This window comes from Macrotis lagotis, chromosome 1 (assembly GCF_037893015.1).
Source record: "Macrotis lagotis isolate mMagLag1 chromosome 1, bilby.v1.9.chrom.fasta, whole genome shotgun sequence".
NCBI lineage: Eukaryota > Metazoa > Chordata > Mammalia > Peramelemorphia > Peramelidae > Macrotis > Macrotis lagotis.
In genome coordinates this window covers 910,421,375-910,444,325 of record NC_133658.1, presented here as the reverse complement: position 1 = coordinate 910,444,325, position 22,951 = coordinate 910,421,375, and the positions used below count along the sequence as shown (strand labels likewise).

General features: G+C 38.5%; 2 protein-coding genes across 2 annotated transcripts; both read left to right on the top strand.

Moving 5' to 3' along the window:
- Window positions 1–11,767: 11,767 nt before the first annotated feature.
- On the top strand, window positions 11,768–12,703 carry LOC141492324 (olfactory receptor 13H1-like). Its single transcript, XM_074192785.1, has one exon. It carries the CDS (start codon window positions 11,771–11,773, stop codon window positions 12,701–12,703), a length of 933 nt encoding a protein of 310 aa, XP_074048886.1. The 5' UTR covers window positions 11,768–11,770.
- Window positions 12,704–21,878: 9,175 nt separating this feature from the next.
- Window positions 21,879–22,855, top strand: LOC141492313 (olfactory receptor 13H1-like). The gene is given in 2 exon segments (XM_074192784.1): window positions 21,879–21,918; window positions 21,921–22,855. Coding segments are annotated over 2 exon segments (975 nt in total).
- The last annotated feature ends 96 nt before the right edge of the window (window positions 22,856–22,951 follow it).

The window sequence follows — 22,951 nt, the reverse complement described above, 5'->3', positions numbered from 1 at the left end:
CTTACTAGCTGTGTGACCCTGGGCAAGTTGCTTTACTTTGTTTGCCTCAGTTTCCTCATCTGCAAAATGACTGGAGAAGAAAACAGCATACCACACCATTGCCTTTGACAAGAAAACCTCAAAAAGGGGACACTAAAAGTCAGAAATGAATGAATTACTCCACCAATGAAGCAACTCATTCTCAGTAGTCTCTATAGCTACAGTCCCTTCAAAAAAGAATATGATGGAGCCTGGCTCCCAGTTGAGTCTGTACCTCTAAGGTCTACAATTCACTATTGAAAAGGTTGCGATATTTTTTAAAATCTTTTCTAAGTGCTTCCCTAAGGTGGCGGCAGTGGATAGAGCACCAACCCTGTAGATAGGAGTACTTGAGTTCAAATTCGACCTCAGACATTTCCTTGGGCAGGCCATTTAACCTCATTTGCCTTGCAAAAACCTTAAAAAAAATGCTTCCCTAATGGGAAGCTCTCAGAGTTTATCTACAACCAACAGAATTAGACCATTTAGAACAAGTTTACAATCAGTATTCCCACCTCCAGTCAGTCATAATTCTTCTCTTCCTGTGTATGAAAATAAATTGTATCATATTTTTCTTGGCATAGGGGGTGTTATATTTATATGTACCAGGGTGGCTAGGTGGCGCACTGGATAGAGCACCAGCCCTGGACTCAGGAGGACCTGAGTTCAAATTCAGCCTCGAACACGTAAATAATTATACCTCTGTGGCCTTGGGCAAGCCACTTAACCCCATTGTCTTGCAAAAACCTAAAAAAAAATTATATATACTTACTTATTTACAAGTTATTTCTCCCATTAGAATCGGAAATCATTAAAGGAAGGGAAAGTTTCCACTCTTTCTTTGCCCCTAAATATTTAGGACAGTGTATAGGATAGTCAGACATATAATGTCATTAAAAAATGGCTGTTGATTTGCCAGTTCGTATTTTGGGACAGATCATGTACAAAACTCAGAATCATTGGGATAGGGGGTGCCTCATTGCACCTTTAAAAGCATTGAAAAAATATTTCCTCATGAGCCATTCTTCTTCTCTCCTTCCCTCAGGAGAATAAGGGAAGCATAAGTGAAGCCCAGAAAGATCTAGAACAAGAATTTAAGAGGATTCAGGACATCAAGTGGTTATAATGAAGGTGGGAATATAAGCAGAGCTATGTATGTGTGCATGTATGTATGTATGTATGTATGAATTATTTAAAGATTACAGTTATAATACTGTAGGAGAGAGAGAGGGAAGGTAGAGAAAGGAAGGAAAGGAGGAGAGGAGGAAGGAGAGAAGTTATGATGGGGACTCATGGAAACTGAGAGGACACGGGACTCAATTGGCCGAGGACAGAATTCCTACAGAGCTGCCACTCAGCTCCGAAGAGACCTTCAAACTCATCTAGCATCTTAGAAATAAATAGGAGAGATATCTATCATAAGAAAACCAGACTAGACCCAGAATGTTGCCTTCCAACCTGCTCCTTCCCTCCCTCCCATCCACTTGGAACGACTATCCATTAGATCTTAGATCTTACCTAGACATCAGAGAAAATAAACATTTCCCTAAGTGATGGATGGGGTTTAAAATGAGTCGAGTGGATGTAAACAGCAGGCGGCAGTAGGGAGCTGATGAGTCAAGTGATCCGGGCTTGGAAACCTGTGAGCAGAATCAGAATACCTGCTCCATCTCTCTTCATGATTATGGAGCTTACCAAATAACTCACCCCCTTCAGGGTGCAGCTGCCCCCTTTCAAGGGACTCACCCCACTTTTCTTCCTAGGATGTGGCTCTGTTTTCAAAGCCCCAAATACCAGATGGGCCTCAACAGTGAAAATGGCCATGTTTGGTTTGTTCCTGTGATGGATGGCTGCCCTAACAAGCTTGTACGTTTATTTTTCAAGGGAATTTGGAATCCAGATGAATTGCTAAACCTATTGGATACACTCTCCCATTTATCCCAAAGGGTTAAGTTATCACTGATAGCCCCCATACATTCTAAATCAAACTTTTTTCTCTTTTTTACCTAGAAAAAGTAACTTTTATCTCTGCCTAGGAGGCTCTAAGTCTGTCTCTCGGGCTCCATCTGCTTCCCTCTTTCTATTCCCTCCCATTTTCCATTCTCTATCTATTCCCTTCCCTCTCTCTTTTTCTTCTCCCTTCCCTACTCCTCCTCTCCCTCCATCCCTCTCTCCTCTCCATCTTCTCCTCTTCTCTCTGTCTCCCTTAGAAAGTAAATCAATCAGTACTTAAAGAAGTTTATTCAGGGAACTCAGTGGTGATGATGAGGCTTAAATACTTTGGTGACATAGTAATAAGATAGGAATCAATTTAAAAAAAAGACCCTGCTGTTGGGACAAACTGAGGAAGGGGGGATGGTAAAAGCTGATATGGGTAGAGAGTGTCCTGAAAGCAATGAGCGTGAACATGCACAAACATCAAGAGAAAGTGGAGGATAAGGGCAGCTAGGTGGCGCAATGGATAGAGCACCAGCCCTGGAGTCAGGAGAACCTGAGTTCAAATTCAACCTCAGACACTTAATAATTAACTAGCTGTGTGGCCTTGGGCAAGCCACATAACCCCATTGCCTTGCAAAAAAAAAAACCTAAAAAAAAAAAGAAAAAGAAAGTGGAGGATAAAAGTGTCAGGTGTTCTAAGGTTCAGGTGTTCACACATTCAGATATAATTCAGGAAAAATAATCATCACTCCCCTACTAAAACTCTGCAGTGACAAAAATCAGGACCAATCAATGTCAGAACAATTGGCAAGAAAGGAAAGGATTGGAACACAATCCTGAAGTAGCTGACTTCAAGTCTATAGTAGTATGCCATGTGACAAAGTTGAGGATGATCAGCCAGCCTCACTACAGATGGGAATACCTTCTGTGATTTATCCTCCAAGACTTAACTTTCTTGTGCCCCACAGAAATCACAGCAATTAGTGAATCCGCAGTAGAGTTTCAGAAACTCAACCTCTGGATGATTTGTCTTTGGCAAATTCCCATTTCTGTTACCTTTCATTGGGTTAAACTAACCAAGAAGCAAGATAAAAACAAAAGTTACCAACTGGTGGATCAAAGCTGTGTGACGCTGGGAAAATCTTCTGACTTTAACTGACTCAATTTCTTCATCTTTAAAATGGAGAAAAGAATAGCAACTACATTCTAGAATTGTTGGGAAGATTAAAGGATACACACAAAGCACTTTGCATATTTTAAAGTATTATATAAATTCTATAAATTCTCAATAACATTAATTCCAATATTACACAAATTACTTGAACAAATAGGAAAATACAGGATTCTATGAAATTCTTTCTTTGTTGAAATCATGATCCTGATCCTAACCCAGGGAGAGTTAAAGCAGAGAAAGAAAATCATAGATTAATATTTCTAATGAATATTCACATAATAATTTTAATCAATTATTAGCAAAGAGATTACAGAATCATATTACAAAGATGATATATACAATTATCATTTGGGATTAATACCAACAATGATGAGCTGGTCCAATGATAAGAAAATTATGAACATAATTATATATAAATAAAAAAACAACAAATGATTCTATTACAAAATGTTTGACAAAATATCATAACCATTTATGTTAGAGAAAATTAGAAAACCTATAAACAAAAAAAAAAGAATCTTTTAATGGCAAAGTAAGTAGCTTTCTAAAACCAAGAGACATTATTTGCAGTGGATATATATTAGAAAACTCACCAATAAGACGAGGAGTTAAGAAAAGATGTCCATTGTCACCATGATTATTTGATAAGGTGCTTCAAAATGCTAACTATATAGGGGAAAAAAATCAGGAGACAAGCATAAGTAAAACAGAAACAAAATTATCACTTTTCTAGGTGATTTTATATCTTAAGATTAAAAATACTAATTAAAACAGTAGTTCAAAAAAAAGATGCAACATATAAAATAAATTTAAAAATTATTACTATTTTTATACATTACTAACAAAACCCAGGAGGATGAGAAAGAGAATTTACATTTATAATAACTACATGTAGGTCTATGGATTAAGACAAAGAAAAACGATATGAAATGCAACTAGAAAAAATTTATTTGTAAAAATAAAGACAACTGAATAATTTGAGAAATAATACTCTTTCATGACCATGCAAATCTAACATATTAAAAATCATGAATTAGCTAAATTGATTCACTATGGCAGATCAGGTTACCAAAGGATTATTTTTTTAAAGATAGGAAGAAATAATAATAAAATTCAGCTGGAAAAACAAAGGACCAAGGGACTCAATTCAAATAATGAAAAAAAGTGGAAATAAAGGGGCCTTAGATCTTAGAACTTTTTGTACTTGTTCAGTCACTCCAGTCATGTCTGATTCTTGTTCTCCCATTTGAAGTTTCCTTGGCAAACATACTGGAGTGGTTTGGCATTTCTTTCTCTAGCTTATTTTATAGATGAGGAAACAGGATGAAGTAACTTGCCCAAGAACACCCTATGCCAGCTAAGGTAGGGAGGGAGGGAGAGAGAGAGAGAGAGAGAGAGAGAGAGAGAGAGAGAGAGAGAGAGAGAGAGAGAGAGAGAGAGCCATGTCACAAGAAAACAATAAAAATACTGAATCAAATAATACAGATAATATTAATTGGCAGAGATTGAAAGGGTCCTTGATATATAAGCTATTAGAATTCCAAAGGCTCATAACTAATAGAATGTAAGATTTGGAATGAACCCTAATTCAAGGTTAGTATTAGCTGGGAGACATCTTTGACCATACAATGTCAGAACTGGATGTGACCTCAGAACATGAGTTGATCTGATCCCTTCATCTTCCAAAACTTCTCCACTAATGACCCTGAGTGAAAAGTTTACTTCTCATTCCCAAGCTATTTGTAAAGACTTTTGATTTTAATGAGACCTCAGTCCCTCAGAGGTCCCTCCTATAATCCCTAGAGGAAGTAAGGATGAAGGCCAACTTTGATTTCTTCCCCCAATTATTTTCCTCTTTTTCCTCTTGCTAAATTGGAGGATTAGTCCCTCTTAACAGAGGGATTCCTTTACAAATGTTACAGGAAGGGAAACTAGAGGAAAAGAGGGGACAAGAACCTGACTTTGGGCATCCATCTAGAGTTCAAGGTCTACCTTCCTCAACGTCCTTCCCTGCAGCAGACTCTGCACCGAGGGACATGGGCTAGACTTGTTTGAAGGAGATTTCTGTTGGAGGTTAGTGGTCATGAGAGCTCTGACAAGGGATGGAACTGTGGAAATGTGGAAAATGCTAAATGTAGGCTGATTCCGTGCTTCTTTTTGCCTCTCCCCAATGTCTTTTTTGGCATGTGACATTAGGTCTATCACAGAAAGAGTAAGGAGACAGAATCTTGGGAGAGATGCCTGGAGGATATTGAGCACATAAATAAGAGAAAACTGCCCTTCAGAATGAAAGTAATCCCTTCTCAGAGGGTTTCATATTCATAAAAGAATAAAGTATCAAGTGGAAGGGACTTTAGAATATTAATTATTAGAAAATGATATTGATGTTTAGCGTGATTTATAACAGAGAATGGAAGAAACTGGGAGTATTCCTAAAACAGAACTGTGGAACTGAATATCCAGAATTGTAATGGACCTCAGAGGTTAGTGAATCAGTCTGGATCTAGAACTGGGAAATAATTAAAGGCCAAACCCTAGGAGAAAACACAAGGAGAAAACAAAAGCTCAGGCAGTTTTTATTTTCTGTGAAAGATCACTTAGGCAGTAAGCATCAGAGGTGAAATATGAAGTCAGAATTCTGTGGAACCTTCAAAGAAAGAAAACCAGAAGCAGAAATGACCTTATGACCTAAAAACTCAGAGTTCAGATGGATCTTAGAAAATGTTGAGTTTCACATCCTACTTTCAAGGAAAATGGGAATAGCAGGTAAACTACATTAAATACTGTCACATAACAAGGCAGTGGCCAAGTTGGGGCTCATGCTCTGGTCACTAAAATTATTTCACTCGAGGCTTACTTCCTACAACTCCATGGGATAAGAGTTGTTGCTATTTCATTTTACAGATGAGGACATTGAGCATCAAAGAAATCAGCTGATTTCTCTATAGGCACACAACTAATAGAGTACAAGGTAAGATCAGAATCCATATCATCCTGACTCCAAGTCCAAAATTCTAGGAACAGAGTTGCACTGTGTTTCAAAAATAGTCATTCTAGGGATACAGGTCTATGCCCACTTCTTCCCACTTTTTGGTAAGCCCTATATAATTGACTTATCTGTCAACCAGTCTAGAGAGGTGATGAAAACCTTAGTGGATTGATTGAACCATTAGTTTGACCCAATCCACTTCAAATGCCTTCTTTCTCCAAACAGAATTAGTTACCTGATCAAATGCAATTAATTGATTCAAGACAAGCCCATATAATACTTTTTTTTGACAATTATTCATTGACCTACATAGAGAGGAATGTAGAAGATGCAGCACATTCATAAGAGGGTTGGGCCAATGATTCTTTATTAAACGATTATGTGCAAAGCACTGGGAATACATTTCAAAAAGATGAGTTGTCCCTACTTTAAAGACCTCACATTCTAAGGGGAAAGGAGGAAGATAAATGCAAAAAAAAGGAACTTTAAGTGGGGGGGGATGTCTGCAAAATGAGAAAAATTCTAAACCAAGATACTTCTGAATTGGTTAAAAGACTTGAAAATGTTGAGTTTAGAGAAGAGAAGTTTGGAAAAATATTCACAGTCTTCCAATATCTAAAGGACGGTCATATGGAAGATCATTTAGATTTGTTCTATGTGACCCCTAAGGAGAGAATAAGGAACTGGTGAAGCAAGAGGACCACTGGACATAGAGATGTAAGACCTGGACTCATGCTTGACTCTGACACCTAACTCTTCCATCACTTTGAGCTACTAAGCACCCTTCATTTCCTCAACAGTGAAATTAGGAGGCTGCAAAATAGGACCTCTACGCTCCCTTTCAGCTCTCTAAAGTTACAATCCTTTGATTCTATGTTAGAGGAAAAAAAGACATTGGCTGATTTAAAAAAAAAAAAAACTTAAATAGATGTGCAACGGGATTCCTCACAATGTGGTGAGTTTTCTTAGAGGCTTCAAGAAGATGCTAATTAATGATGTGACAAGAATGTTTTAGTATGCTCATCCTACCATGAGTGGAAATTTGTACTAGATTGCGCTGTAGTGATTTCCAATTATGTGAGAGAAAATAACTGGTTCAAACTTTTAAAGGTAAAAGTTTTTGATCCAATAAATTTATGAAGAAAATAAGGTGCATTGGAATTGCCCCTGGATTTTTGTCAAAAGTCAAAGAACCAGGATTTGAAATCCATATCTGCTATTTTCTTTTGTGACTTTGGATAAAGTCACTAACATCTCTGAGCTGTGATTTCCAAATCTGTAAAAGAAAAAAGATAGGTTCATGAACCCTGGTGTCCCTTTCAGCTCTACATTCTTCCAAAAGTCCAATCATATGGCTTCTAGAGACATCATTTCCTGAGAAGACCAACGTCAATAGCATATATCTCCTTGCCTGCACAGAATAACCTTCCTCTCCTGCTTCATTTATGAAATTCCTCTGCATCCAGAAATGACTCCTGCTCTGAAATCTCTACTCCAAATCCCTTTGAACAATTGGAATCAGAAACCAAATGGCATGGCCAAGTCATAAGCAGGCTGCTGGGATACATGTCTCCTTTCTCTATTCCTTGTAGTGCTATCTGAAGATAATTGAATCATGGGACATAGTCATGGGTGAACTTTTTTTATTTGTATTCTTTCAAAAAGGTTTGCTTGGGGGGGGGGGCAGCTAGGTGGCTCAGTGGATAGAGCACTGTCCCTAGGGTCAGAAGGACTTGAGTTCAAATCTGGCCTCAGACACTTAATAATTACCTAGCTGTGTGACCTTGGGCAAGTCACTTAACCCCATTACCTTGCCAAAAGCAAAAAACAAAAAAAGGTTTGTTTGCCTTTCAGTGTGTCTCATACAGCATCCTTGCTCTTCAAAAATTATCTGTTTTCTGACTGATAGTATCGAAATTCAAAGATTTCTAGACAGAGAAATACAAACCAGAACCAGCCCTTTGCTCCTTACAAAAGAAGAAGCATTTGCCAGGCTCAGTTGGCTGGCCAGCATGTGACTGATTTCCTTTGCATTGTTTTGTCCCTCCTCTGCTTTTGGCTATTCATGTTGCTGTTTGTCCTTCATTCTTGAAGAGGACCTGGACATCAGGAAGGTGATGCCATGACATGCATGTGAATCAAATTTATTTTATTTTATTTATCATTTCTTTTACTTTTCCAATTACATGTAATAGCAATTTTTCAACATTCATCCATTTGTAAATTTATGAGTTCCACAATCCTCTACCACCCTCCCTTACCTTCATGCCCCCCCCCCATAGAGGGGAACAGTCTGGTAAAAGTTGTACAAGCACATTTGTGTTTAACATATTTACATATTAATCATGTATTCAAAGAGGATTTAGAACTAAAGGAAAAAGAAAAAAACAAAAGAAGAAAGGAAGGAAAAATATAAAAGAAATTTTTAAAAAGTGAACATAGCATACATTCAGATTCTGTGTTACTTTCCAGCTGGATTTGGATGGCGTTGTTCACAGCAGGTCTCTCAGGGTTGTCCTTGACTGCTGAGAGCAGCTGCATCCATTATAGCTGATCATCTACGTGAAGTGGATTTGACTAAGAGGGCACTGTACTAAGTCACCATCTTCACTTTCTCCTCTAGAGTCATCTGGATTCAGTGACCAGACATGAACCAGTATGCCTGGAAGTGGAAATCAGGATTACGTGACTTGTCCAAGGTCACACAGCTAATAACTGTCAAGTATCTGAGGCTGAATTTGAATTCAGGTCCCCCTGGTTCCAGGGTCAGTGCTCTATCCACTGTGCCACTTAGCATGGCTAAGGAATTGTAGCCCTCCAACCCTAAAGTATCTGGATCATCAATGCTTTAGAGGATTCCCATGATATGGATAGGATTTGTCCCCCCCCCCCCCAATAGGATGAGGCCTACTACTCTTAGATTTCCTTAGGGACAGAATGTATAAATGTTTTTCCTTCACAACAAAGCAATGAAGAAAGTATTAAATTATGATTGTTTCTATTTTTCAGATGAGGCAAATGATCCTGAAGAAAATGCAGTGACTCTCCCAAGGTCACAAAGCTCCTAAGTAGCAAAGTTAAGACTTGAACTCAGGTCTCCTGGTTCTAGGTCCAATATTCTCTCTACTTCATAGAATTCTCAATTTAAATGGGACCTTAAGACCAACTAATATAACTCCTTTACAGGTAAGAAACACATAGGCAAGAAAGTCTGTATGATTAGGTTGACATCATATAGCTAAGAAACAGGAAGACCTGGACTCAAATGCTCGAAATCAGATACAGTGATGGCTTTGCAACACCACATCTCTCACACTACTTGTCCTCATCATGGTGTGGGAGTGAAGATCCAAGTTCCCAGTATCACCTACTACAGAATCATTCACCAATGCTCCCATTGACTCAGCAGTCACTTCATCCAACACACTCATTCTACAAAGAAGGAAATAAGACTCCAATAATTTTAAATGAGTTAACCCAGGTTACACTGAGTTTATTACAGTTGGAGCTAAAATCCAACTCTCTTGACTTCTAATACAGGTCTTGGTTTACTAACGTTAAAATTCCTGCTTCTCTCTTGAATTTCTTATTTCTTTCATAAACAAATTCAGTCTCAGCAACATGATTCTCAGTGGCTATGTCTTGAATTACCTACAAGACTAAAATCCTTCATATGGAGGAACAATTCTAGACACAGGCAAATGGCGCTAGTCAGTCAACTGGATTTAGTGTTGGAGTTATAAAAAGAGATTAGAATTCAATTCTTAAGATAAGTTAGACTTGACATTTTCTTGACCCTCTCGATGATTCCTATTTTGAATGTTAGTGGTCCAGCGACTCAATGACCCAGAAATATTTTATATATACATATATATATACATGTATACATACATATAATATATAATATAATATATATACAAATACATATGTCTATGTGTATATAATAGATATTTCTATAGATTTTGATTTCCAGTATCTTGAGTTTTTAAATAACATAGCAGGAGCGACATTGTGATTCCTATTCTAAACATAAGGAAACGGACTCAGAGAGGATAATTTAATCGACTCAAAATTACAGAGCTAATGAACAATGGGTCTGAGTCTACAACAAACTCTAGCTTTACTTCTAATCCTATTTCCACTTCACTTAATGTAGCCTTGAAGGTCCTAGCTAAGGGGAATTTGGGGTTTTTCTTTTCCATCTATGATTTAAATTATCTCTTGGTGGAAGAAGGTATTACCCTGCATGTTTGTGAAGGACGTGGAAAGACTGAATGGTGGCAATCGCCAAAGGTTGAACTCTGTGGAGAAAGATAGCATTCCCAGAAATAAGCTTCACTCTAGCTTGGTCCACATAAGAATATTTACAAGGGGTCTACTTCAGACTCCTCAGGTGCATGACAAGGATAATAATACTTATCTTAAATAATACTTATCTTAAATAAAATTTAGTTCCAAAGTTTCAAAAAGATCATCTATATCATAGAATATCAGATTTAAAATGGGCTATTCTGGTCCAACCTTAGCTAGAGAAAGAAACTGCCCTTGCCCAAGGTCACAGAGTAAATTAGTGACAGGTCTAGGAGTACTGGTAATTTTCACACCAGTGATTCTCTTTTAACTCTTTGATGTTTATACAATGCATTGAGTGTGTAAAAGACTGAGTGAATGGGAATCACCATTTTTTTTTGTTTTACCCCCACCAAATTTTATCAGACCAAAGCTTAGAGCTAGAAAGATTTGAAGAGAGCATCTAGTCTAATCTTTGCATTTTGCAGATGAGCAGACTGAGACCCAGAATGATAAGGAAACTTGCCCAAGTTAAATTAACATTAAATATTTGTTTTCCCCACATAAAATATAAGTTCCCTGAAGACAGGAACTGTTTCATTTGCTGTTTTTAATATTTCTTCATACAGTATAGTGCCTGGCAAACAGGAAATATGAAAGAAATATTTATTGGATTGATTGATTAATTGATTAAATCACAGATGCAAGATTTAGAAATTGGTTATCTGACATCATAGCTAGTATTCTTTATATGATACCATTCTGCTTCCCATACTCATAAGGGAATACTTAATTGTAGCAGAGAGGTCTCCATGATCTCTTCACCAATGTATATTTGCAATGAGAAGTCTGGTAGATCCCAAGATATAATATTGCAGTGAAATAAGCACTAAGGCTACATTGCTAAGCCTACTTAGGTAAGTTCAAGGAAGATGATCCCCAGGACACTGGCCACCACTCACAAATATTATCATAGAGACATAAAGCATAGAATACCAGAAGAAGTCAGGAAAATTTAAGTTAAAGAACTTTACTGGTCAGTTGCAGGGTGACCCTGGTCAAGGTAAAAAAAAAAAACCTGTTTTAACCTTATTTTCCTCAGCTAAAATTAGGGGACATAACTAATGCTTACTACACTATTTTGAGGGAAGAAATGAGATATGTGAAACATTTTTCAAACTTGAAAGCACTATTTAAATACTAGCTTTTGTGATGATAGTGATGATGGAGATTTATCATTGGATGGTTGAAAGAGACAATGAAAACTGATCTGTCATTTAAAATTCAAAATATCTGTCAGGACAATTTCGTGATTTGATGTTTTTCCCTCTCTTTGGTGGTGTAGATAGTGAAGGAAGACTATGGATGGAAAAAATGACACATCTGTGACTTATTTCATCCTAATTGGACTCTCAGAGTATCCCAGAGCCCAAGTCATTTTCTTCTGCCTGCTGCTGGTGTCCTATGTTATCACTTTGCTGGGGAATAGCCTCATTCTCTTCTTGATTTATTATGACCCCCACCTTCACACACCAATGTATTTCTTCATCAGCAACCTATCCTTCCTGGACATCTGTTATACTTCATCCAGTCTCCCCCAAGTACTAATAAATTGCTTAGTGAGTATCCCTGCCATCTCCCTGGGCCAGTGTCTGGCACAGATGTGTGCTGGTCTCTACTTGGGGGTTGTGGAATGCCTTCTTCTAGCAGTCATGGCCTATGACCGTTGCATTGCCATTGGTGACCCACTGCGCTACCCAGTGAGAATGAATCCCCAGCTCTGTCTACAACTTGCCATTGTTTCCTGGGTATCATCCTTTCTGCTCACCGTGATCCCTACACTGACTACCCCATTGGAATTCTGTGGCCACAACCTCATCAATCACTTTTCTTGTGAGCTTCTGGCAGTTATCAAGCTAGCTTGCAATGATCTGCATTTGAATGAACTGTTTATGGTGGCCAGCAGTTCCCTGACTCTCCTAGCACCTTTTGCCTTCATCCTTGCCTCTTATGGCCGTATTCTGAGAGCTGTGCTAAAGATGCGCTCAGCTGATGGTCGAAAAAAGGCTTTTTCCACCTGCAGCTCCCATCTCACTGTGGTGATTGTCTTCTATGGCACTGCCATCTCCATGTACATGATGCCACAGGACAAGACCAGCAGGGATAGGGATAAGATAATTTCTATATTGTATGGTGTCCTTCCACCCATGCTCAACCCCGTCATCTACAGTCTCAGGAACAAGGATGTCAAAGGCGCCTTTAGGAAACTAATGGGGGAGAAAAATGACTCTTAAGAAGGGATGTTGGTTACATTTTGACAGAACAGGGAGAAATAAAAGAAGGGATGATTCTCAAAATTTAACAAAAAACACCATGGGTGCCACTTTTTTACAAATCTCTCCAATAACTGCAATTGTACAATATCAGATAGAGTTGCAAAGAGTTGCTATTTCAGAGCAGTAGATTAGCCTGTTTGTATTTTCTCCTCAACCAGCAGACTGACACTTCAGTCACCATGGTTGTGCCAAACAACAGAACAGACAGGTGCCAAGGATGAATAAAAAACACAAACACAACACTCACCTGCCCTGGCCTCTTTTCAAAGGGTCAATATAACAGGAGATACATGCAGTCAATATTACTCAGTAAGTGCCTAATATTTGCCTGTATGTCTGATACTGTTCTGGAAATTAGAAATATCCCCCCAAAAAAGAAAAGGAAAAAGGAGAGGAAAAAGGAGAGAAAAAAGGAGAGGAAAAGGGAGAGGAAAAGGGAGAGGAAAAAGGAGAGGGGGGAAAAGGAGAGGGAAGGGAAGGGAAGGGAAGGGAAGGGAAGGGAAGGGAAGGGAAGGGAAGGGAAGGGAAGGGAAGGGAAGGGAAGGGAAGGGAAGGGAAGGGAAGGGGAGGGGAAGGGGAAGGGAAGGGAAGGGAAGGGAAGGGAAGGGAAGGGGAGGGAAGGGAAGGGGAGGGAAGGGAAGGGAAGGGAAGGGAAGGGGAGGGGGAGGGGAGGGGGAGGGGAGGGAGGGGAAGGGGGAGGGGAGGGGAGGGAAGGGGAGGGGAGGGGAGGGAGGGGAGGAAGAAAGAAAGAAAGGAAAAGAAAGAAAGAAAGAAAGAAAGGAAAGAAAGAAAGAAAGAAAGAAAGAAAGAAAGAAAGGAAGGAAGGAAGGAAGGAAGGAAGGAAGGAAGGAAGGAAGGAAGGAAGGAAGGAGGAAGGAAGGAAGGAAGGAAGGAAGGAAGGAAGGAAGGAAGGAAGGAAGGAAGGAAGGAGAAGGTGAAAAGCAACCCCTGCTTTCATTGAAACCACATTTTAATCAGGGAGACAAAATGTGGGGTGATGAGGACCATGCACTATGGTGGTGATAGTGTCAGAGGACAGTTGGGAATATATTAAAAAAATGTGATGAATGTAAAATTATCAGATCTTACAACAGATTGGAAAAAGGGAGAGTCAGAGAAAGTGAGGAGTCAAAGGTGACTTCAGTGACTTTGGCAGTAATAATATTTGTTCTTCATTCTCAAAGAAGACCATGACATCAGGTATGTGATGCTGCAACATGCAAGTAAATTACTGGATTTGAGTGTTACTTTGCCTCACTTTCTCCCCCCAGAGTATCTGGGTCCAGTGGTCAGATATGAATCTGGACAATGGGGATAGCCTGGATGTAAGGCAAACAGGGTTAAGTGATTTGCCCAAGTTTGCATAGCTGACAAGTGTCTGAGATTTGAAAGTGTCAACTCCAACACTCAAATTTGAACTCAGGATCTGCCTAACTTCAGGACTGGTACTCTACCCCCGTGCCATCTAGTTGCCTGATTTGACAGTAATAGGGACGTTAGGAAAGGTAGAAGACAGTGCTTTGGATAGGTTGAGTTTAGGATGTCTACATAACATCCTGTTCAATGTTTCTAGTAAGCAGTTCAATGTGAAAGATGGGAGGTCAGTACAGAGGTTAAGACTGAATATATTGATTTGAGAATCAAATCATCGACAAAAAGATGATAACTGAATGCCTGGTAGCTGATCAGATCACCAAATGAAATAGTACAGAGGTGGAAAGGGAAAGGGTCCAAGGCAGAATCATGTAGGACATCCAGTTAGTGGGTGTCCTATGGATAAAGATCCAGCAAAAGAGACTGGGGGGGGGGGGAACAGTCTTATAAAAGGAAAACCAGGAAATATTATCATGAAACCATAGAGAGGAGAGCGTGTCAAGGAGAAGAGATGGTTGACAATGTTAAACACTGTAGCCAGGTCTAGAATGGTGAGGATTGAGAAAAGGCTATTAGATTGGGCATTTGAGAGATTATTATTAACTTTGGAAAGAGTCATTCTGGTCAGATTATAAATTCAAAAGCTAGAATGTAGAAAATTCAGAAAAGATTGAGGAAAAGAAGTAGTTATATCTATTGGCCTTCTCACGTAGTTTTTCCATGAAAGGTAGGAGACATATTAGCAAGGATGGATAGATGAAGTGAAAATGTTTCAAAGAAGACAGAGACATGAGCTCATTTGTAGCCCAACAGACAAGGAAAGACTGAAGATGAGAAAGAGAATGGGGATGATCTAGATGGCAATATGTTGCGGAAGACAGTATGAAGTAGGATTCCTTATGAATATAAAGGGATCAACTATGATGAGAATAAAAGCTACCTCTTCATGTGAGACAGGGATAAAGGAGGAGATAGTTCTTGTTGGGGAATGACAATAAAACTAGATTTGGAATCAGAGGATTCAGGACTGAATCCTGCTTCTATCACTAAGTGTATGTGGGTATTGGGTTAATCATGGAAACTTTCTAGGTTTTAGTTTCTCAATCTCTAAATCATGGTCTATATGATAATACTTACAATGCTTTCTTATTTTGTTCCTCACAACAGTGCTGTGAGATACATTCAATAGCTATTTTGACTTTCCCCCAGATAAAAAAAGCTGAAACCTATTTAAATGACTAGGACAAGGTAATAAAACTGTATAATCAGAGATAGTATTTGAACCTGAGGCATTCTGAACTTCAAGTCCAGTATATCCAGTATACATACATACATACATATATATATATATATATATATATGTTTGTGTGTGTGTGTGTATCCAGATGGATAACTTCCATTTTAAAGATCCTCCCATCTCTCAGACCCTAACTCTATGACTAGAATTATTTTCTAGGAAAAAATAAACAACAAACAAATAACCATTGGATCTTCCAAATATTATCACAATGTGGGCATTCTCTTAGGTACTTGTCAGTCATCAATCTTCCTCAGATTTTCCTGATATATAAAATACCTTCGCTTTCTAGGGAAACTCATCAAGTTAATTGATTTCTTTAGTCATAGTTTTAAAATAATAAACTGCTGAGCAGCTAGGTGGTACAGTGGACAGTAGATAGAGCACTGGCCCTGGAGTCAGGAGTACCTGAGTTCAAATCCAACCTCAGACACTTATTACCCAGCTGTGTGGCCTTGGGCAAGTCACTAGCCCCATTGCCTTCCCAAAAAGAAAATAATAAACTGCCATTTACTATATATTTATTCTTACTATGATACAGAATAAAAGTCAAAGTTATTCCAGTCTTTGCACCATTGACCTTCCACATAATAGCTTCCATTGTTTAAGATTACCTTGTTTTCAGGACCCCCTGAATCAGTGATATAGAACCCTCCCATATTCAATATTTTGATATTGAATCAGGATAAGGATCCCTGGAGGGACTCATTTCTCTGAAGAAATCCTGTGTCCCTGAAAGTCAGCTCTCAATAATTCTCCACTCTTAGGAGGAATTTTAGGATCTGCTCTCTCTGGATCTCTCTGAAGTCTATAGTACAGAACCAAACCAAGAATAAAAGCTTTTTTTGGGAACCCAATTTTTATATGAAATATAAAAAAAGCAAAGGGCCCTAAGAAAAAGTGAATGTAGCATAGAGAAAAGAGCATAGAAAGGAGTAACAAGAAACTAGGGCTCTGGTACTATATATTCCTGTTATTTGTATCTGGGGTCAGATTCTTCCTCTATAGATCTGTTTTTCACATCTAGAGAATGAGAGGTCCGGACTAGAGAATTATTAAGATTTCCCAACCATAATATTTTCAATTCTAAAAACCCTCAACAGTCTTGACATCCCCTGTTCTAAGGTACCTCTACAGTTCTAACATTCTCAGTCCTAAAGGTTACTCCCAGGTATGATATTCCCTGTTCAAAGGGTCCTCTCATCTCCAACATTCTATGATCTCAGGGTTTTCCCAAATCTGGCATTCAGAATTTATGATTAAATGATTAGACTAAAAATGTAAATAGTCTTGTGGAATGTTCCCTTTATCTCTTTCACCTCAGACATTTTCCAAGCAGCTGAATTATTTGTTCTCTAAGTGGGTTCAAAAAAGACATCTTCACAAACTTCTCTAATGACTACAAGTGAGTCCAAAAGTTAACTCCTGATTCCCAAGTCACTCTCAGCACTTTGTAATTTAATGAGCCCTCCATCCCTTAGGGGTCCCTTGCTAAGCCCCCATGGAGGCAGCGAGGAGGAGAGAAGAAGGCATGTTTTATCTGCTTCCTTAGTTATATTTGTTTTTTACTTTGGTTCAATCCAAATACCAGCCATCCTTTACGAGTGGTATGGTGGTGCCAGAAATTATAGAGTCTAGAAACAAAAAAAGACAGAACTTTAAAGACTTGGGCAATAGGTCTAGAGACCCATCTTTACAAACTTCTTTACCTTTGGAAGACCGGACCTACCGATTCTGGAACTCTTCCTCAAACCACCCTTCTTGTACTTGGGGGAGGATGAGCTAGCTATACATACTCAAAGAATATGTTAAGTATATCTTCACAGAGGCCGATGCTGTGGAAGGCAAAAGGATATGGAAATAGGGACAGTTTCAAGTCTTTCTTCTCTTTCCTCTTGTCTCCTTCCCTGGACAATTGGGTATGTCACAGACAGAATAATGAGGGAACTCATAAGGAAGGGGAGCATTAATACATATACAAATTTGAGAAAGTGTATATGTGAACCAACCTGAGAGTTATAATTTCTGAATATGGGTGAGGAGAGAGGGGGCTTTTTTCATAAAAGTATCAAATATAAAGGTCAAGTGGGTTTAGGAATATCAAAGGATAGAGTCCAGAAAGGCAGGGTCAAATAATTTTTGAATATAGAATGGCAGAGCTTGGAGAACTGTTAGAACGCTAAACTGGAGAAACATAAATCTATAATCCCATCATTTTTATAGAAATAAAAACTTAATCCCAGAGAGATTAAGTTGCTTCTCAAGAAAAAAATAGGAAGAATTTCTCATAGATGAGATGGTATGGCAGAGGTGCCAGAATTAGAATGGACCTGAAAATTGCAGATATAGGTCACTACTGAGAAGGAACTCAGAGAATGATTAGTCCAACACCCTCCTCTCAAAGAAATGAGATTCTGAACCCAGCAAGATAGAACCGATGGACTGACCCCATTGCCAGAATGTGATCAAACTGGAAATCACAATCTGACCATAAACATTGTTTCATAAGATCCTCACAATAACACTATGAGATAGGTGCTACAGGTATTATCATTATTCAGTTTTGCAAAGGAAGAAACTGAGGTCAAGAATCCTAAGTAAATGCTTTGGATCATGTGTATACTCAGAGTTCAGAAGCAAGATTAGAAGGCACTTTTTTCTAACAATAAATTTAATATTCTAGCACTCTATACTATCCTGCCTTTCAGAAAAAGTCTCATTGAGGTTACAGGACTATAACTACCTGTTTTTCCTTTTTGATATCAGCCTAAAATTTCCAGGCCCAACACCAGATGGTCTGAGGAACATAATGTTGTGGAACAAGGACAGTTATTTAACTGACTGGGCAGTTTAGTTAAAGAATATTATAGTGTTCTCTCACCTCTACCCCATGAAATTATTTGTCTGATTAAATCTAACTAATAGCTTTATAACAAATCCATAAAATTTTTGGTGACTATGATCCCTTTTTCTATATATCATGTGGACATAGAGAAGCAGTGATGCTTTGAAGGGAAAGTGACAAAGAGGATGAAGGAACTGTGAACCAGAGCCTAGCTGCAGTGGAAGTAATCTCTAAGCTCTGAGACTCTGGGTAAGTAGTCACACTTTTTTACCTCCAGTTTCTTCTCACTTCCCTTTGAGATCTTCAGGACACATTGGAGTAGATCAGTTATGGCAAAATTGATTCAATAGAAATATTTTTTTTGTTTGTTTGGTTTTTGCAAGGCAATGGGGTTAAGTGACTTGCCCAAGGCCCAACTACGTAATTATTAAGTGTCTGAGGCCGGATTTGAACTCAGGGACTCCTGACTCCAGGGCCGGTGCTCTATCCACTGTGCCACCTAGCTGCCCCAAAATATGAACTTTCAAATAATCTGAACTAAGAAACAGGTTGCCTCACAAAATAGCAAAAATTCCAACATAAGAATTTTTAAAGAAGATGCTGAATGAGTATGTTCCAGACATGATGTAGGTAAGACCAATACACAATAGGTGGAAATTTGGAATCTATGACCTCCAAAGTTCTTTCCAAATGTATGAAATAAATTAAATCCATTTTTTTTTAAAGGTAAAGTATCCTACTTTTGTTTCTCTAATTTTCCATCACAAGATAAAGTATACTGGAAAGGATTCTGGCTTTGTAGAAGGTAGAATTAGATTTGACCCTTCATCTTCCACTTACCCACAAGATCCTGGATAAGTCATTCAACAATCCCAGACCTCAGTATCTGAATCTGTACAATAAAGGAGATAGATTAGATAATCTAAAAAAAATCTGTTCCAATATAGTACTAGTCTTTGATGCTGTGAGGTCATTTCCTGGGAAAGAGAGCAAAACCCATAGCCCTCACTCCTTGATCTGCCTGAAACATCTGCCATACCTTTCTTCATTGACAAAACTCCCAACCGTCCTAAAATCTCTCCAATGGATTACCATACCTTCTCCAAATTCCTGATAGCATAAGGGTAAATGTAGAAAAGAATTCAGGTGTAGAGATCATAGGGATTACCCAGGACAAAGTTTCTGCATTTCTTCTTTTGAAATGATTTCTCCTCTGCTTTTCAATGGTCTATTAGAATAGCTTCTCTATTCAGTAATATACATATTCCAAATGATGAGTTTTCTAATTACTAAACAAAGAGATAAAATCTAAACAAGGGCTTTTGGTTCCATAAATGAAAACATAAATATCAGGCACTATCTTCTGACCAGTAAGTGGCCCACTTCCTTTGCATTTATTTCCTATAACAGTGCTTTTGGACAAGCACCAATCACTGCCAACCCCAAAGTCTTCAGTTGGCTGAAGGAATTATGATGACTTCATAAGATGTTGAGTAAGGACAACCACTGGCTTTCTGAGGTTGGGCCACAGGCTGAGAAGTATTGTTCTAGCTTCTAATCTGGGGGCAGCTTGCGTTTCTGTATAGTTTAAAGACTAAAACTAGTTTTGCTCACAACCTATGTTTAATGAGTATAATGCAATTATCCCTATTTCACAGATGAGGAGATCATGAGAGAGGTATATATATATATATATATATATATATATATATATATATATATATATATATATATATATATACACATATGTATATATGTATTTGATTTGCTCAGGTCACAATTATTGAAAGGGAGAATTTCATTGCCCTTTCTATTTCATAGAATTCTGATTGTGGAGGAAATCTTAGATATTTTATGTCAAATAATTAGTCATAAAGCTCAGAAAGGGGCAGAGATATGAAGTAATTGGACTGACATCACCCAGCCAATAAATGGTAGGGCCAAAAAAAGAAGCTAATATCTTTCAAAGTCAAATCTATTGTCCATTCCACTATACCTACACTGCTTTAGGATATGATTTGGGGTAAGTGTCTGTGTTTTTATCTCATTTGACTTCATAAGACTGGAGACTACAAGGTCATAAACAAAAGTGGAAGGACCTTGATCAGTGATAGATGAAGAACTAAATCCTGGAAATATTATTTCTCTAAAATCTCACAGAATTCAGGCTAGAACCCACTTCAAATGACTTCTAGCCCATTGAATTATCTGAAACCCATGTGTTTCTCAAGGCAACCTGTTCCTTAGTTCCTTCCAGAACTACATTCACTCTGAGTCAAACCAAAGCAGTGCAATATCTTTATAGCAATAAGATCTTTAAAACCATGCAGGCAGTTACTAGAGATAAATCATACTTAAAGAAGCTAGATTTCAACACTTAGATTCCTCATTGGAACAAGGAGACTTTGAGTCACATTTTTTGTTGATGTTCAGTCATGCCTAACTTTTGTAACCCCATGGGCAAGTTCATGGGCTTTCTTGGTGAAGATACTGGAATGATTTGCCATTTTCTTGCCCTGTGAATTGCCTTTTGTGAATTCTCTTTTGACAGGAAAACAAAAGTTAAATGACTTTTCCAAGGTCACACAACTAGGAAGTGTCTGAGACTGGATTTGAAACCAGGAAGATGAGTAACTCAAGGTCCAGTGCTCTATCTACTGAGCCACCATCTATCTCGGTAAGATTCAAATAAGATTATTTAAGTAACAGAGTATCAGAACAAAGGAATAATTGATTAAAAACCCAACCAAGAGAGGGAAAGTGTTTTAGCCATGCCTTTACTACAAGTCAATGACAGTTAGAGATTAGAATCTGAGCCTATTGACTTCTAGGCCAGTGCCCTTCTCACGGTGACTCAATGTCTCTTAGTTCATTGCCTTTGTAAATATATCTTTTAAAATGCATTTCTTTCATTCTTATAACTTATTGTCTTCACTAAATCCAGAAAACCATAAATGGAGAACTGATGGAGACATCATAGAGCAGGTAATCCAACCTCTTTATTTTGTAGGTAAAATATTGAGGCTACTAGTGGAGGTGAGATGATTAAGTCACTTGTCCAAGGTCACACAACCAGTCAATATTTGTCTCCCCTGGATAGAATAATAAGGAAGTTATTTCATTGTTGTTTTTGTGCTTTAGCCCTAGAAAAACTGGTACATAGCAGGCACTTAACAAATGATCACTGATATCACTGATATGTTTGATTTCCAAAGGACCAATTTTCAAACAGACATCCTACTAGTGGGCTATTTCTATGTCATGAGGCCTCTCTTAATCATACATGAAGACTTCATCATTTCAGAGGAATTACCATTGACCATGTTGCACTTGCCATACACAGTCTGACAGGGTCTACCATTATAAGAACTTTCCAAGTAGAGGCCCAACAATGGAGTAGAAGATCTGCTATCTCAAAATGAACTTTGTGAAGTGCAGAGAGGATCCTTACCAGAAAAGGATTACTGATTTGCTAATCACAACTAGTGAGGAATTAAGGTATGGAAGACTCCAAAAAACCATGGACATTTGGTACCAAAGGATTAGAATGAAAGACCTATACAAATAAGTCTATCATGAAAAATATAAAATGGAGGTCATTATCATGTTGTTACCTAATGTGTTTCCCCTGCTTTGGTGATGCAGATAGGGAAGGAAGGCTATGGATAGAAGAAATAACACAGCTGTAACCTATTTCATTCTGATTGGGTTGTCAGAATACCCCAAGGCTCAGGTCATCTTCTTCTGCCTGCTCCTGATATCCTATCTTATAACTTTATTGGGGAATGTCCTCATTCTCTTATTGATCCACTATGATTCACGTCTCCACACACCCATGTATTTCTTCCTCAGCAACCTATCCTTTCTAGACATCTGTTACACATCAGCTAGCATCCCTCAGATGATCATTAACTGTTTGGTCAGAATTCCCATCATCTCCCTAGGCCAGTGTTTGGCACAGATGTGTGCTGGTCTCTACTTGGGGGTTGTGGAATGTCTCCTATTGGCTGTCATGGCATATGACCGTTGTATAGCCATTGGTGACCCTTTACGTTACTCAGTGAGGATGCATCCTCAGCTCTGTATTCAGCTTTCAGTAGGGTCCTGGGTCTCAGCCTTTCTCCTCACTGTAATCCCAACCATGACCACACCACTAGAGTTCTGTGGCCAGCACATCATCAACCACTTCTCCTGTGAGCTTTTGGCTGTCATCAAAATTGCTTGCAATGATCTGAGATACAATGAATATTTTATGATGGCCTCTAGTTTCCTTACTCTCCTAGTACCCTTTGCCTTCATCCTTGTCTCCTATGGGCGCATCCTCCGGACTGTGCTGAAGATGAACTCAACTAAGGGTCGAAAGAAGGCTTTCTCCACCTGTAGTTCCCACCTCACTGTGGTAATTATCTTCTATGGCACAGCGATTTCCATGTATATGATGCCACAAGACAAGGCCAGCAGAGATAGGGACAAAATCATCTCTATGCTCTATGGTGTTGTGACACCCATGCTCAACCCCCTTATCTATAGTCTCCGGAACAAAGATGTGAAAGGGGCCTTACAGAAATTATGTGGCCAGAAGAATGCCACCTAAGAAAAGAGTTGTTTTTTTCCTGTAGCCCAAAGGTGAGGTCTGATTATTGATTAAATACAACTGATAAAATCTAATATGATAAAATGTTGAAAAAGA

Coding starts and splice junctions, on each gene's coding strand:
- LOC141492324 (XM_074192785.1), top strand. CDS start 11,771: ATGGATGGAAAAAATGACACATCTGTGACTTATTTCATCCTAATTGGA.